Genomic DNA, 16,451 nt, shown 5'->3' on the forward strand with positions numbered 1-16,451 from the left:
AGTAGCTGGCAGTTTGTGCTATATAACTTATTGTGCTGGGTTTTTTGAGGAGGGGATGGCGGAGGAGTGAGGAATAAAAAAGGAGTGTAAGGTGGCTGTGAAGCATTTCCTTGAGTTCACTAGTCTGGCTAGGTATGAAACTTTAAGTTAAAAGATAACAATTAACCATTTTGAAGATAGTTTTTAATAAAATAGAATTACTTTTGATCCCAGCTCTCAGTCTGACATTTTGCTTAATATTTAAGAGCAGAAATATCACTTTCCAATACATATATTTTCTTTTACCATTGTTAGTATCATGAGGGTATCCAAAGGCAGAGTTTATGTATGTATCTGAATGTCCTTTCACAAGTGTCCTGAGGAAGATGCTTCTCCAAGTACCTAAGTTAATTAAATGCATTACATACATTCATAACTCTGTTGCAATTATTCTGGATCATCATCTGAAAGTAATTATATGTTTGGTCATATTCTACTTCAACATTTCAAAATATTTGTTTTCAGGGTTTCAGCACTGTACTAGTAACATATTTAAAAACAATTAACATGTTCTAAGGGACAAGCTAACTGAATAACTATGTGTATGGAGGTCTCCTGGTTTTGAGTGATTACTGTTTTCATTCTTGCATAAGAAAGCAGGGTGTGTGTCAGAGGTGACTGTAGCCCTTCTATGCGAAACGGAAAATACCATACACTCCTTATATGGTTAAATGAAGCAGTAATGGCAATGCACTATAATTACAATGTATGAGAATTTGGGACTTTGTACTACGCTATTTTTATCACTTTTGCTAGCATATGGTAATTCAGGGTCTTCAAACCATAATCTTTCACTGCTAATGCAAGTGATAAGTGAATGGATTCTAAATTTGCCAAAGTCTTGTGACCAAGGCAGCAGCAGGATGGTTCAAAAATGAAAATCTGGCAACCCCAGAATTATCTTGATTGTCTACTTAAATCTCAGAGGGAATTAAAAAAAAAAAAACCCACCCCCACTCCATCTCACTGTCTTGTCCCTCCCTCTCTCGCTCCGCCTCCCGCCCCCCCCACCCCGCCCCACTCTCTGACCTCAAATCCAACCAGAACATTTCTCCACTCTGCAGAGAAATTCTCAGGCTCCTGTTAAGACCTGAAGCACTTAGATGCCAAGAAATTTCTTTTGCGGCAGAATTGGAGACAAGAAAATTGGAGAATAAGCAGAAAATCCTAAATCTTACAATAACAAGAAGCAAACACGTCCAAAGGTTTCAGTAGATTTTTACCTCTTTAAAAAGCAGTGGGGTTTGGTGGTTGGGTGTTGTTTTTTTTTTTTTTTTTTTTTTTTTTTTTTGTCTCCTAACAAAATGGAGTAGCTGCAGCTACTGGGAGCCAGAGAATGATTGTGCAGCTGAGTCCTCCTCCTAACAAATGCCAAGGATTTCCTCCCTCGTGGTTCGCTGCTGCTAAATGAAACAATTATCAACGCAAGAAGGCAGTTTGCTAATCAAGAGGGGGTACGACGGGCAGTGCCTTGAAAATGCTCGAGCTGGGAAGGGGGAAGAAAGGGTCGTGTGCGGTGTCTTTTTAACCTTGCTGAAGGACGCAGCAGTATTTATTGACGTATGCAAATAACTGGGGGAGGGTGGTGCTTGGGAAAAAACAGGAACCAGAATCAGTTTCTCATTGCAGGGTGAACGCTCTGAGTTCCGGTGAAGGGAAAAGAGACGTGGCGAAATTGCTGTCTTTCTGTCTTATAAGCACATCTCTCACTCATACAGAAAAGGAACCAAGACATCAGAAAAGGGTGAAGACGCTCTCCCAGTATTTTCAGGGACCGTGCGCGAGCTCCCCCACCCCCACCCCCCACCTCAGCCCGACCTGTTCTGCTAAATGGGAGATTATGGATTTGCATTGCAATTGGCTAGTAGCGGTGGCACAGGATTTTCGCAAGTAAAACACCCACCCGCTTCTTCGGAGAGGGGCATTAACGATTGCATTGACAATAACGCGTCTCTCTTTCTCTCTCTCTCTCTCTCTCTCTCTCTTTTTTTTTTCTCCCCTGTTTCAGCTGCGCAAACCATGCAGGATGATTTACTGATGGACAAAAGCAAAACCCAGCCCCAGCAGCAGCGGCAGCAGCAGCAGCAGCAGCAGCAGCAGCAGCAGCAGCAGCAGCCCCAGCCCGAGCCCAGCGCAGCCGAAGCCCCGTCCACGCCCCTCTGCTCCGAGACCCCCAAGCCCGAGGACAGCAGCGGCAGTGCCGGCCCTCAGCCCCGCCGCGGCCGCGCCGGCCCCGAACGGCCCGGACAAGATGCAGATGGAATCGCCGCTCCTGCCGGGCTTGAGTTTCCATCAGCCCCCGCAGCAGCCGCCGCCGCCCCAGGAGCCCGCGGCGCCGGGCGCGTCGCTGTCGCCGTCCTTTGGCAGCACCTGGTCCACGGGCACCACCAACGCGGTGGAGGACAGCTTCTTCCAGGGGATCACCCCCGTCAACGGGACCATGCTTTTCCAGAACTTCCCGCACCACGTCAACCCGGTCTTCGGGGGCACCTTCTCCCCGCAGCTCGGCCTGGCGCAGACCCAGCACCACCAGCAGCCGCCGCCGGCGCCGCAGCCGGCCCAGCCCGCGCAGCCCCCGCAGGCGCAGCCCCCGCAGCAGCGCCGCTCCCCCGCCAGCCCCAGCCAGGCGCCCTACGCGCAGCGCAGCGCCGCGGCCGCCTACGGCCACCAGCCCATCATGACCAGCAAGCCGTCCTCGTCCTCGGCCGCCGCCTCGTCCGCCCCGTCCAGCTGGAACACCCACCAGAGCGTGAACGCCGCCTGGAGCGCGCCGTCCAACCCCTGGGGCGGCCTGCAGGCGGGCCGGGACCCTCGGCGCGCGGTCGGCGTGGGCGTGGGCGTGGGCGTCGGGGTGCCCTCGCCGCTCAACCCCATCTCGCCGCTCAAAAAGCCCTTCTCCAGCAATGTGATCGCGCCCCCCAAGTTCCCCCGAGCCGCTCCGCTCACCTCCAAGTCCTGGATGGAGGATAACGCTTTCCGGACCGATAATGGTAACAATCTGTTGCCATTTCAGGTAATGCTCCGGCGCACCTGCACGCGCCCTCCTGCTACCTGCTCCCGTGCCCCCTCCCCTCCCTGCCCTTCCCTTCCCTTCCCTGCCCGTCCCGGCCTTGTGATTGTTCGCTGATTTTTGTTCTTTCAAAAATGGAGTGAGGTCCAGCTTCCCCGCCCCCCTCCAGTTCTGCACTCCGTCCGTCCCGCTGGCGAGTACACTGTGGCTGCTGGAGGAATCGTATTTGCGCACCCTGAAAGGCTAGGAAAGGACCTTTTTCTTTCAGGGTTTTTTGTTTTTCGTTTTTTCCTTTACCCCGCTTGTGCCTCTTATTTTGACCTTCTGTGACAACGCTGCAAGTGTATGGCAAATTGCCGGCATAGTCTCGGGATGAGTAGGCTGAGGTTCATGTTTTAAGTAGCTACACATTTCAGGTTATGCAATCCTGGGCTCAGGGTGCCCCCTGAAAGCCGTCCATTCCCGACCACCCTCGACTCTGCTCTTAAAGAGGTTAACCTCCTTTGAGTGGTGCTATTTCAGACAGTTGCATATGCTCAATTAAACTAATGTGAACACATGTGTTTATGTCTCGCTAAGGTGCTGGCGTCATTAATAGCAATCAGCATATTGCTCCTGCTGGGAAAATTATTAGTGTGAGATTCCAGTAAACAACGGAACTCTATAAGGGACCAAGGTGGAAAATGGAAATTCTAGGGGTAACCCTTCCTATGTTAACTAGAAGAAACACTTAGAAATTGTTTTTTTTTTCCAGAGGAAAGAGACAATAGGACGCGACCTTCAGAGCCATATTGCAATGGAGTCTATTTGCTAGCTAGCACTGAAATATTTAAAGCTGCAGTGTCCTTCACCAGTTGGGTTATTTAAGAAGACAATGCAGATCAATTACACCATTTGAAACTGGGCAAAGTCAAAGTCTTGCATCTTTAATGAAAAGTGAGCCTTGTGTCTTGGTGTTAAATGCCAATGAAAAACCCAGGAAGTACCCCAGACAAAAAGGTTGAATGGAGTGTCCTTACTCTGTTCTTGCTTTCTGATCCAGCCCACTGGCACATCTGTTGGCAGAGAGTCCTGAACATGGGTTGGAAAGGGGTGGTGAGGGTGAGTGTTCACTGGGGGCTTTTGTTCTCAGGCAGATGTTTATCTTTCACTTCCAAAATGATTTGACTATAAGCTTCTAGGCTCAGTTAAAAAGGGAAAGAAGGGGCTCCCTGGTGGCCTAGGGGTTAAGTCTGAAGCTCTGTCACCCTTGTGACCTGAGTTCAATCCCTGGCCAGGGAGCTAACCCACATGGCGCAGCAGACCTCTACTGTTTCACCTGCTGCTCCCCTTAGCAGTATATTTCAGTAGATCTGCCTGTTCTGGTCCCCACTCTGTCTCTGGTGAATCCTCTCACCCCCTGCACCTCTGGCCTACACCCCAGATCTTCCATGCATAAATAAATAAAAATAATAAACATTAAAAAAAAAAAAGGAAAGAAAAAAAGAAGTAGAGAGGAAGGTTTGGATAAGACCCAATTTGGGTGGGCAAGGAAATGAAACAAATCCTTTGAGCAGTGCTGAAAATGGCAGAACTGACATTTGTTAGAAGTAGTTTAAAGCATCAGGTGCATTTGGAGCTTTCATTTTCTTGCTCTCTACATTTCAGATGTGATGTTTGGGGTAGCTCCTATCTGTGAGGGAGGAGATAGGTTATGAAGAAGCATATGATTTTCTAGGCTGGAACAATGATTTTTAGCCCTGACAGTGCACACATTGAATTGTGTGTTTTTAATGAGAGAGCGTGTTTTCAAATTTTCAAAGGGGTTCTTCCGGAATGGAAGATATATTTAAAGTGTATTTTCCCCATTATTTTAAAGTTTTGTTTTTTGTTTTTTTTAAATGAAGAGGCATCTGGTAGATACAGAAAAGGAAGAATCTGCTTTCTGGAATTATGTGCGTATTTTTGGAAGGGAAAGGCCTTTGGTAAGAGAGCCCTTATTTTTCTAACACTCCCTTTCTTCATTCTGATGTTCCCTACCTAAGTCCAGTCTTAGAGGATAACCTAAAATTTGATAGGGAGGTTTAGGGATTAGGAGCGTATAGCATAGACATCACTTATCTTTTCCCTGGAGTTGAATCTGAATATGACTAGCTTTTGATTAATTATCTCCAGAAATTTGGACTGGGTAGAAAATAAATCCATAAAATATCCCCAGACCTGAAATTGACAAGTAGTATAGAGATTGTCAGTTGTTTCTCAACAAACTGTTTACCAGTAATGCTAGTGAAAGCCACACAGGCTATATTGAGTTTGGTCTCTTCTCCTCCCTGGTGGTGCTATTGAGTAGGCAAAAATGGCCAAAAGATTTATAGAAGGAGAGATATGATTGAAAATGGAGCTTTATGTCTTTGACCTCAGGAAGAATTACATGTACTTTATGCCTCACTTTTTCTTACTTCAAGCGGGAATAATAATCACTCCTTGCTTCATAGGAGTTCTAATGAGAAACTGCATATGAAGTACTTAGCATAGTGCCTAGCTCATGGTAAAGTATCCAAAATGTTTGATTATAGTTATTATTATTACAATAGTAACCAGAGAAACTGCATGCTGTTGTCATAGTATGGGTTACTAATAGTGAAATTTGAATAACCCCAGAATCCTATGTAACATCATTTAGATTTTTTCTTTTCTGTCTGAGGATAGCATCTGGTCACCATAGCAATGTGATATTCTAACATATACCTATGGGCCAGGCCCTGGGGTAAGCCCTTTACATATAGTTTCTCAGTGAAACTCCTTGAGAGTTAGAGGACTATTATTATCCTTATTATACTAACAAAGAAATCAAGGGTTAGTACATTTACTTTGTTGAATTTCATACAACCAGAAACTGGTAGAGCTAAGTTTTGAACCTAGGAGCAATCTGCCTTTAAAGCCGGTGGAAGAGTATAATATCTTGGCTATAATACCTCTAGGATATTAGTTAACAAAACAGGGTAGAAGCAGAAGACTGGGCTGAATCTATTCTTTACCTTATAATGTACTCTGGAAATTGTGGTTTTAAAAATTTTTGAATAGATAGAAATGGAGGTGGAAAAATATAATGCATACACACACGCTTACACACACATCACTACTTAGAGTCAACACATCAGTATTTTTCCCTACATATTTATTTACTTAATTTATATATTTTTGAATATTGTTATTTTTTAAAACTTCAAATTATGTTATGATTTCTGTACATCTCTGTCTTTATAAACTCTCTTCCCCCCTAACTAAATTGAAAGTGATATAAATTTTCTATTTTCCTATATAGGTCTAGTTAAGTGCAATTTAGTGTTTAATTTGGCTGCTGGGTTACCTGTAACAGAGGAGGAAATTCCTTACATGAATTCATGGGATTATAAATGAATTTTTTAAAGTAACTTTAAATTTGCCTATTCATAATAAATTTTGAGGAAATATGAGTATTTTTCAACCATTTTGAGGAAATATGAATATTTTGTAACCAATCAATGCTGCTTTTTTTTTTTTTTTAGACCACCTCTTCAGGAAGTAAATATAAATTGCCTAGCTTCTGCTTGCTTTGGAATAAGGATAGTATATCATAGATTTAAAACTGTAGGTTCTTCCTTAGTTGGTTCTTAACTACTGCTCTCATGAAAAACCACTTTAGGTCCACCCAACCCCACAAAGTGTTTTAGAACCTATTATGCATGGTTAATGTAAATGCCAGCAAAGCCACATTATCTATGATCTATTTAAAAAGGGGGTTTAGTTGGGAAATACGAGGTTTCTGTGTTATTGAAAACATTAATCTAATTACATAAATGATATGCTTCAAAATTGTATATTGAAAAGTAAGTTAGCTTTATATAAACTCTTCATAACCTTGCAGTGAGGTGATACAAAGGCATGCTTTCAGAAATGTAATGTTTTTTGACATTCTTTTTCTAGGACACAAATTTCTAATTAAATAGTTCTTTCCATTGGTTAGCCTATTTTGCTGTCTTTCAAGGATTATATAGACATAATGCTTGTCCATTTGGAATTCATTGTCATTGCTCAGGTGATTTTTATAGTTTTTTTTTAATCTGCAAGTGTCAAGATTATGGCTTTATTTGCTACAATATGAATTATTAAGTTAAACTGTGGATTTTACTGAAAAAAGGGCAACATGCAGTATTGGGCAACCCAAGAATCTTGGAATGAGGTTAGAACCCCGGCTCTGTCACTGATGATAGGGGTCAAGTTATTTATTTGGTGGTTCTTTTTCCCAGTCTTCAAAAAATGGAGAGAGCCTATCTTTTGGTTTTGTTTTCTGAGAGAATGTGTGCAAAGTGTTCAGAAAATTAGATACTATTATGGTTCTTACATGCCTGCCTCCCTAACTGATAATTATAGTCAGAGTTAGAGTTTATTAGAGGAAATATTGTTGATAGTAGTACATAGTTAAATACTAGTTGATGGCATCTGGAGGTAGAAAGATGTGTCCAGCAGGGATGGAAGAGCAATAAAAGACTCTCTGTATATTATAGTGAGAGTCTATTCGAAAAATCCAGACATGGTGCTCTGAGGGTATATTTGTAACTACCTGCTGGTGCTTGTGACTGACTCACCAATGCAAGTGTAAGACTTTTCCTTACTCTGTGATCATTTTAATTGGTGATGGGAGAAATGCTTAATTTCCTGACTGCTACAGGTGTTGATTTGGTAGCACAGGAGCTACAAAGGCTATAATTTCAAGTTCTTTAGAATCACTTCCCTGAAGGTCATGCCTGTCTGTCTATATGGGCCAGTGTGGTTGTCTAAGCTAGAATTCAGGATAGAGCCTCAAATTTAGATCTTGAGAGTTGAAGAATAGCCACACCTTCAAATAAGCTTTCCTGGGGAGATTGCTGCATTTGCAATAGTAGTTATAGCTTCACAAGGAATGTTCCCTAGCCCATCCTTGTATCTTGTAAATGACTTGTTCTATCAGGGTTCTGTTATGCTTTGGTTCTACTACATTACGTTTTCATATGCTTTATTGTTCTTTACAGGTGCTGGGCATGTAAACTTCTTAATGTGAAACCATCCTAATATTTGCATTTTGATTTAAATTGAAATAGAGAAGTACTAGTGAATTAAGACAAAAAAAATTAGCATCTTGGAAGCAAACCTACTTTTCTCACCCTGAATGTACCATTACTTAATTCTCAGCAGTAATAAATACCTGATATAATCCTATGGGCAGACTTCAAAGGAGAAAAACAGAAATGGGCACTGAAGAGCCTTTTTATCATTTGAAGTGCTCATACAATTAATGTACACAAAGGGAAGGAAACACTGTGTACTGATTTTGTATGGGTAACATGGTTGTACAGCCAAATATCTTTACTCCTGAAGCATTCAAATTTATTTCAAGGTCAAGGGCAAATATAAGAGAAAAAAGTAACTCTTTAGGAACTGGACATAAGTAATTAAATGGTCAGTGCTACCAAGTGAACCAGCATCTAGAAGTTCTTGAGCATCTGTAAGTTAGTAGGTTTTCATTAAGTAAATGAATGTACATTTGAATACAAGTTGCTGTACTTTTGTCCTGTTTCTCTACAACACTGTATATTTAACATTTTTGAGACAGATTCTCCATTATAGATTTCTCTACAAGATGTCCATAGAATGTGGAAACATAGGTGAATGTGCATGATGTCATAAAAGACATCTTTAGTTTGTAAAGGTAGAAAATATTATCTGCATTCCTAGCCTGTGGATATCTCATAGTTTCTATATAGTGACTCATATTTGTGTATTTGATATGCTAAGAAGTAGCTGGGTTCTTACTTTGATATGAAAGGTTTTGGTAATTATTAGATGGAAACAGCATCTTACATCCTATGATTAAAATTTTTCTTTATTTACTTTTAGCCAACTTATTCTTTTGGAGTTAATTTACCCTGTCTTGGTTATATTTTGTTCCTGACTTCCTAAATCAAGTTATTAATATTAGAACTGGCTAGAATGAGGGTCAGGATAATTTTGACAGTAAAACTTAGAAATACAAAGGAGAGAATTCTTTGGTTTAAGAGGCTGACAAAAGGCATGTTACGGTAGACCCTTTCAGTCAGTCATTTATTTGAGCAATGTGAGATTGGAAAATTGATATATAAGTACAAAAGATTATCTATCTTAAGGGTTTGGGTACTGATTAGGGATTGGAATACTAAAGAGGAAACTTTTTAGCGATGCGAAAATCTAAACCTCTACTCAAACTCAAGAGACCTAGTTTTTAGTTTTCAGAGAAAGCAGCAATTAAAAAGGACAAGAAATAAATGTGCCCAGAAGCACCTCTTTTATACAATCTGCTGTGGAAAATTTTCTTTCCTCTTTTGGACTAGAGAAATTTAACCTAGTTATGGAGGGGATTAAAAATAATGAAGGCCAATAAAATTTATGAGATTGTACGGAAAAGTTGAGAGACAACTTTGGATCATGAATCTGTTTTTGTGTGTTTGCGTTTGATTTTACAGGCAGGCTATTGAATTCTTTGCCACATTTTATTTATTTAAAGAAGTTTTAATCAATAGTAGAATTCTGAGTTCAGAGTAACAGTAAAGGATAGTATATGTACTATTTTTGTTAACTGCATGTCTGTTACAGAAGTCCCTGAACAAAGAGATGGTATTTAAATTATTTTGGCATCTTCACTTGCAGTCATAATCCATGTACTCCAGCTGTTGGGTTTGTACTGATATTATTTTTTTTAAAGATTCACTTATTTATGCATACAAGAACTGGGGTATAGGCCAGAGGTGTGTTTGTGTGAGGGGGAGGGGTAAGAGGATTCAGCAGAACAGACAGATCTACTGAAATACACTGCTGAGGGGAGCAGCGGATGAGACAGGAGAGGTCTGCTGTGCCATGTGGGTCACCTCCTTGGCCAGGGATCGAACTCATGCTGCAGTAGTTGCAGGTAGCTTCATAGTGCTGACTCTTAACCCCTTGTGCCACCAGGGAGGCCTCTGATATTATTTTTGATGTCCTCCTCCAAACACATACAGCTAACAAATACAGAGCATTGGCCTCACCTTTTCACATATATGATCTTATTTAATCCTTATACATTTTTATGAATTAGGGATTATTTTCCTAATTGAGACTCAGAAAGTTATTAGATTACTGGTAATGTGACATAGCAGGAATTCTCAGGTCTTTTGACTCAATGTCCAATTTTTCTTTCTTCCACACCTGTTTGCCTCCTATCTTGTCATTTGCCATCTTCCAATATACCTTTGATGTTACACTCTTCCCCATTTCCTCTGTGTCCCCTCATCCCATGTTGTCGCTATAGACTGTGTCACTCTCTGAAATGAGCTGGTTTGTTTTGTTTTGTTTCCCCACACTAGAATGTGGGCTCAACAAGGGCAAGGATCTTTTCACTGCAGTGTTGCCAGAGGCTTTGACAGTACCTGGGATATTTTAGGCACATGGTAAATATTTGTTGAATGTGTTAATGATTTACAATTACAAATGATTGATTAGGCATTCTTTTAGTCATTTACACGTAGCTAGCAATGTAGAAGTAATTTCATTTTATAAACATTTACTGGCCTCTGAGGTCTGGTGTTAAAGCTTAACCATATCCTGTCCTCATACAGTTCAATGACAAACTTGAATTTAAAAAAGTATAATGAGTTTTATAACAGATTGTGATAAGCACAAGAAAGAGTATGTGTACTTGAATCAAAGGAAGGTGTGATTGTGTGCATGTGGAGGGGTGATGGGGGTAGGATTGGAAAGGTGCCAAGAAAGTCTTCACAGTTTAAAATATTTTCAAAATTCTTCTGATTTTGAAAAAAATACATGCTTGCTATTTAAAACTTGAAGGGGAAAAATGGCCTATAATTCTATTATCCAGAGATGAATATTGCTAATGTTTTGGTGTATTTTCTGCCATTTATTTATTTGTAAAGATTTATTTTATTTATTTATGCATACAAGAGCTGGGGTGTAGGCCAGAGGTGGTGAAAGGATTCACCAGAGAGAGTGGGGAACAGAACAGGCAGATCTACTGAAATACACTGCTGAGGGGAGTAGCAGGTGAGACAGGAGAGGTCTGCTGCACCATGTAGGTTAGCTCCCTGTCTGAGGATCCAGCTCATGCCCAAGGGCTAGTGATAGCTTGATAGTGCTGAGACTTTAACCCCTGCACCGTCAGGGAGGCCCTTTATGGTCATATTTTTGTAGCTTTCATTCCATTAAACTTAAATACATTTTATTATTGCATAATGTTCCATAACAGGAATCCATTAAAATTTAACAAATTACTTCTATTCGAAGAGTTTAGGTTGTTTGTGGTTTTTAACTATTAAACATAATGAACATCCTTGGGCATATTGAAGTTTTATTTAAGATCTATTTATTTATAAATACAAGAACCATGGTACAGGCCAGAAGTGTGGGGGGGTGAGAGGATTCACCAGAGACAGAGTGAGGAACAGCACAGGCAGACTGACTGAAATACACTGCTGAGGGGCGAAGCGGGCAAGACAAGAGAGGTCTGCTGCGCCATGTGGGTAGCTCCCTGGCTGGGGATTGAATTCGTGTTTCAGTAGTCGCAGACAGCTTCATAGGTTGTGTCTTAACCCCTTGCACCAGCAGGGAGGCCCTTGAAGTTGTATTTAGAACTGAATGGACAGGGTCCTATAGGCAGATCAGGGGATGGAGGATACAGTAGGAAGTTGCAGCAAAGATTTGTTTTAAGCAAAGTGATCAACCACTGCACAAGTAAGAAAAAACATGGTATGCTAAGAGGATAGAAGATTCAGATAGGGGTGAGGCAAGTAAGAGATGGCGTTAGGAGAATAGGTAATAGCCATATCTCAAAGAGCATTCCAGGATTCTGTGCCTTCACTAAGATGTTGAAGGATTTTTATGCTGCAAAACAGAACCATTGTAAGGCTTTTAAGTTGGTGAGCGAAATTATCATATCTGTTTTAGAAAGATTATTTTGGGATATAAATTGTCAGGAACCAAACACAGATAGGGAAAACAGTTAACCTGATAGGACTTAAAGTGGAGGGAAAGGCATAGACTTGAGAAATAAGTAATGGGGTGACTGGAAGGACTAGTGAGTGCTTGGATGTGAGGAATAAAAGAGGAAGAATTTAGAATGATGTTCAGGGCTTGGTTTAGGCAGCTGGAGAAAATGATGTAGAGATGAAAATGCTTAATAGTGGCAGATTAGAATTTTCATGACTCATAAACCAGGTGGGTTTAGAGTGGAGGAGCTTCAGAAGAGAAAGCTGGATGTTGGGAATATTTTAGCAAGTGATTTGACATCTCTTATCCACCCATGCTTTTGTGTGATTCTTAATACGTGGGAAGGAAAACCTTATTGAGATAGATTACTTTGTGGACTACTTATTAGAACACTAAATCTGAGAGAAGAAATAACTACCATTCTCAGTCAAGAGCTTTTTCTGATTCTACTCTGATTTTTTTTTTTTTCATACTCTGAGAATTAGTGTACGAGTTAGCTGATTAGTCACCTTTTTCTGGGCCACAGCCTGGCAGAAAAACAACCATATGGAATTGCTAGTCAGTCAACCATATGGGAGAATAACAAGAAACAAAAAACTGAAACCTGGTATCCTTTATTATTTAAATTGAATAAACTCAAAGGAGAGGTCAGTGGGTGTTATTAGCTGGTGCAAAATATCATTAGTAAAGTCTTAGTGAAGTTGAGAATAAGGTACCATGGAATTTGGTTCAGCTGCACTAATTCAAGATTTAGTTTTTTAATGGTTGTAAACATGATGTAATGTTTTGAAGCTTAAAATCCATAGAGCTGTATAGAGATAAGCTTTGCTGAAGGGTGCAGGGTAGAAGAGCTGGGACAGGATATAAGAATCACCAGACTGTATGTTGTTTTATTCATTTGTATTGTCAGGGTGAGAGGTGGGCTGTAAAATTCTTTACATTTCCAAAGAGGTCCATAATTCAAGCAATGGTGAAAAATTACAGCTATAAAGTACTGCTACGTGGCACCTAATAAACTTTTAAAAGATTTTTTTAAAAAAGATTTATTTATTTATTTATACAAGCACTGGATACAGTCAGAAGCGCGGGAGGGTGAGAGAATTCACCAGAGCCAGAGCGGGGAGCAGAGCAGGCAGAAGGACCGAAGTACACTACTGAGGGGAGCAGCGGGTGGCAGGAGAGGTCTGCACACCATGTGGGACCCTCCTCTGGTGGCCAGGGAGCAGCCAGGGATCGAACCGGCGCTGCAGAGGCTGCGGGCAGCCTTGCAACCCAGCGCTCAACCACTGCTCCACCGGGGAGGCCCCTTTTAAAAGATTTTTAAAGCTTCGATATCTCATAAAGTTCTTTCTCCCTCTTCATAGATATGAAACTTTGAGAACTTTCTAAGTAAAAGAAATCCAATTCCTTTTTTATCTAACTCTTTCTAGAACATTAAAATTACTTTTTCAACAAGCAAATGATTTTTTTGGTATCATTTAATTAGTTTACATATTTTAAATTAAGTCACACAATTATAATACTAGCATTGAAGAGGTTTGGGGATAAACCTATCGTCTTTTTTTTTTTTTTAAGATTTATTTATTTTATGCATACAAGAGCTGGGGTACAGGCCGGAGGTGTGCGGAGTGAGAGGATTCACCAGAGACAGAGTGGGGAACAGAACAGGCAGATCCACCGAAGTACACTGCTGAGGGGAGCGGCAGGGGAGCCAGGAGAGATCTGTTGTGCCATGTGGGTTGCTCCCTGGCCTGCTGGGGATCTAGCTTGAGCTGCAGAGGCTGCCGATAACTTCATGGATTGCATCTTAACCCCTTGCGCCACCAGGACGCCCAAACCCATCATCTTTGATGAGCCTGCAGTTCATCAGCTAGAGCAGAAATTTATGGGCTTTTTGAGTGCTCTATGGGAATTATTTTTTGAAAGAATTATTCCTTTATTGTAAGATTTTTATATTATTTATTTTTGCGTAGAAGAACTGAGGTGTAGGCCAGAGAGAGGTGCTAGAGGTGAGAGAATTCACCAGAGACAGGGTGGGGAGCAGAACAGGCAGATGCACTGCTGAGGGGAGCAGCGGGCAAGACAGGAGAGGTCTGCTGTGCCATGTGGGTTAGCTCCCTGGCTGGGGATAGAACTCAGGGCTTTGTGGTGGGAGGGCAATCTCTGTGGTAACACTGAGACTTAAATCCTAGGCCACCAGGCAGGCCCAGCCTGTGGGCATTTTTTATAGGGAAAAGGAACTTATAGTTTAATTTGGAATGTCAGTTAAACAAAGCTTAAACTGTAGAAGATGCTTTTGTAAATGGACTAGAACATTTTGATTCAAGAGAGGAATATTTGATTCCTGGTACAGGAGATACAACTGAAGAATATTTACTTTCAGAAATTGTTATTTTCAAATCACCTCCTTTTCTTGGAGGAATATTTCTACTTTCCCACCCACTTTTTTGTTGTTGGTTTTGAAAACCTACTGTTATAACCTACAGTAGAGAGTAGAACAGGGGGAGAGGGTAGAAGTTGGGAGTTTATGAGTTAGAGAAGTAATTATCAGGAATCTAGATCCTCAGTCTCAAAGATGGACCTGCAACTCACCAAAAGATGTGCACCAGACCTTGAGGTTTTTCACACAGAAGCCATGTTTACTAGATGATGTAGGTGATAGAGGCTAGTGTGGAAGCCTAACCATAGTCTATTAAGTTTCTGTTGGTAAAGAGACTTTTTTTTAAAGGATTTATTTTTATTTATGCATACGAGAAATGGGGTATAGGCCAGAGTTGCAGGGGGTTGAGAGGAGTCACCAGAGACAGAGTGGGGAGCAGAGCAGGTGGATCTACTGAAATATACTGCTGAGGGGAGCAGCAGGAGAGGTCTACTGCACCATGTGGTAGCTCCCTGGCAGGGGATCAAATTCATGCCACAGTTGTTGATGATAGCTTGATAGTGCTGAGACTTTAACCCCTGTGCCACTGGGGAGGCCCCTGGTAAAGAGACATTTTAACGAGCATTTTGTTTAAGATGTTTGACGTAAAGGATTGGTAAGAACAAACAGGCTCTTTCCAGTTCTAAACTCTTAAACATGTTTTGCACTATACTTAAGTTAAAACAAAGATTCTGTATTGTTTGGATAGGGAGTTGATGTTTTTGTTTTGATATCACAGTTTTAGTTGAAGCTTTACCAAGTACCTCATTACCATCATGCTCATTCAAAAGGGAAAAAAATTATCTGGAGGAAAAAAAACCTTTATTATTTAAACCTATATAATGATGCTATCAAAATAGTTAAATCTAGTTTAAAAAATAGTTGTCCCTAAAGTTGCAAATACAGAATCTGAATACTTTGACACGAATCGTTTTACAATGCTGATGAAAAGGATATTATTTTGTCAAATTAGACTTTGTGTTGATTTTAAGTAGAATAAAATACTAGTTGTGTTAATGCTTTAGGCTGTTGCAAAGTAAAACCGGTGAATGGGAAATTTTAAACCCTCCTTTCCAAGGCATTATATCTTTAGTGTTTTATAAGCTTTGTGCTTGGGAGTGGCAATTGATTTTATCCTATTTTGACCTTGAAGACCTCAACATTCCAAAGATGTGAGCTCATCTGAAGATAGAGAAATTAACAATTTAGAGCTTACTGCTTACTTCCTACTTCCTACTTGCCAGTGTAGATGATTCCATTTGACCTAACAACTTTGGTATGATCCTGCATATGAAATGTTATTCCAGAGTAACTATTTTAAAATTGGTGAATCATGCAGGTATAATAAAAGATTTTCATTTTGAAATGTAATAGGATATTTGATATTCTAATTTAGACCTAGATTCTGTTAAATGTGAAACAGAAAAAAGCCTTACCGCAAATTATAGCCTGATGTAAAAAATGCAAGTCCTGGAGTGAGGAGGAAAGGAATAAAAAAATCTCTTGCTATTGAATATATTCCTCACACCGAGGGATATAATGGAGGGTTGAAGCAGACAAGGGAGTTGGAGTGACACATTCTATTAGAGGAACATAAATAATAGAGAATGTATTGAAGGACATTGAAAGACAGTGAAGAAGATTTCAATGAAGAGGACAAAGCTAGGTAAAAGGATGCTTCAGCTTTTGTTACAATAATTAAATATTCAAAAAGGCAGCCATTTTATACTGTCCAGGAAGTTAAACAATTGCCCATTTTATAATCCAGTTTTATGCATGCAAGCCATAGGCAAGAATGCTGACATCAGGGGTTTTATACTAAGAAGTTGCTTCTTAAAAGCAATTTCAGAATCCAATCTTTAAATCTCCTGTGGCACGGTCATGATATTCATGATGCCTCTAAGTCATTTCAGTTTGTTCTTAACCATCAAAGAAAGATAGACTGTGTGTTCAGCATAATTTGCATTGTGTATA

The 16,451-nt window shown here is 40.6% G+C and overlaps 1 protein-coding gene across 1 annotated transcript in view; it reads left to right on the forward strand.

Moving 5' to 3' along the window:
* CPEB3 (cytoplasmic polyadenylation element binding protein 3) overlaps positions 1–16,451 on the forward strand; it is a 183,862-nt gene that overhangs the window by 29,281 nt on the left and 138,130 nt on the right. Inside the window, 4 exon segments of the mRNA XM_037497586.2 lie at positions 1,104–1,244; positions 1,669–1,783; positions 2,048–2,232; positions 2,234–3,052. Of these exon segments, the coding sequence (XP_037353483.1) occupies positions 2,059–2,232; positions 2,234–3,052 (993 nt within the window). The 5' untranslated portion in view covers positions 1,104–1,244; positions 1,669–1,783; positions 2,048–2,058.

Source organism: Talpa occidentalis, unplaced genomic scaffold, assembly GCF_014898055.3.
Source record: "Talpa occidentalis isolate TD23 unplaced genomic scaffold, MPIMG_talOcc4v2.1 talOcc4.8, whole genome shotgun sequence".
Taxonomy (NCBI): Eukaryota; Metazoa; Chordata; class Mammalia; order Eulipotyphla; family Talpidae; genus Talpa; species Talpa occidentalis.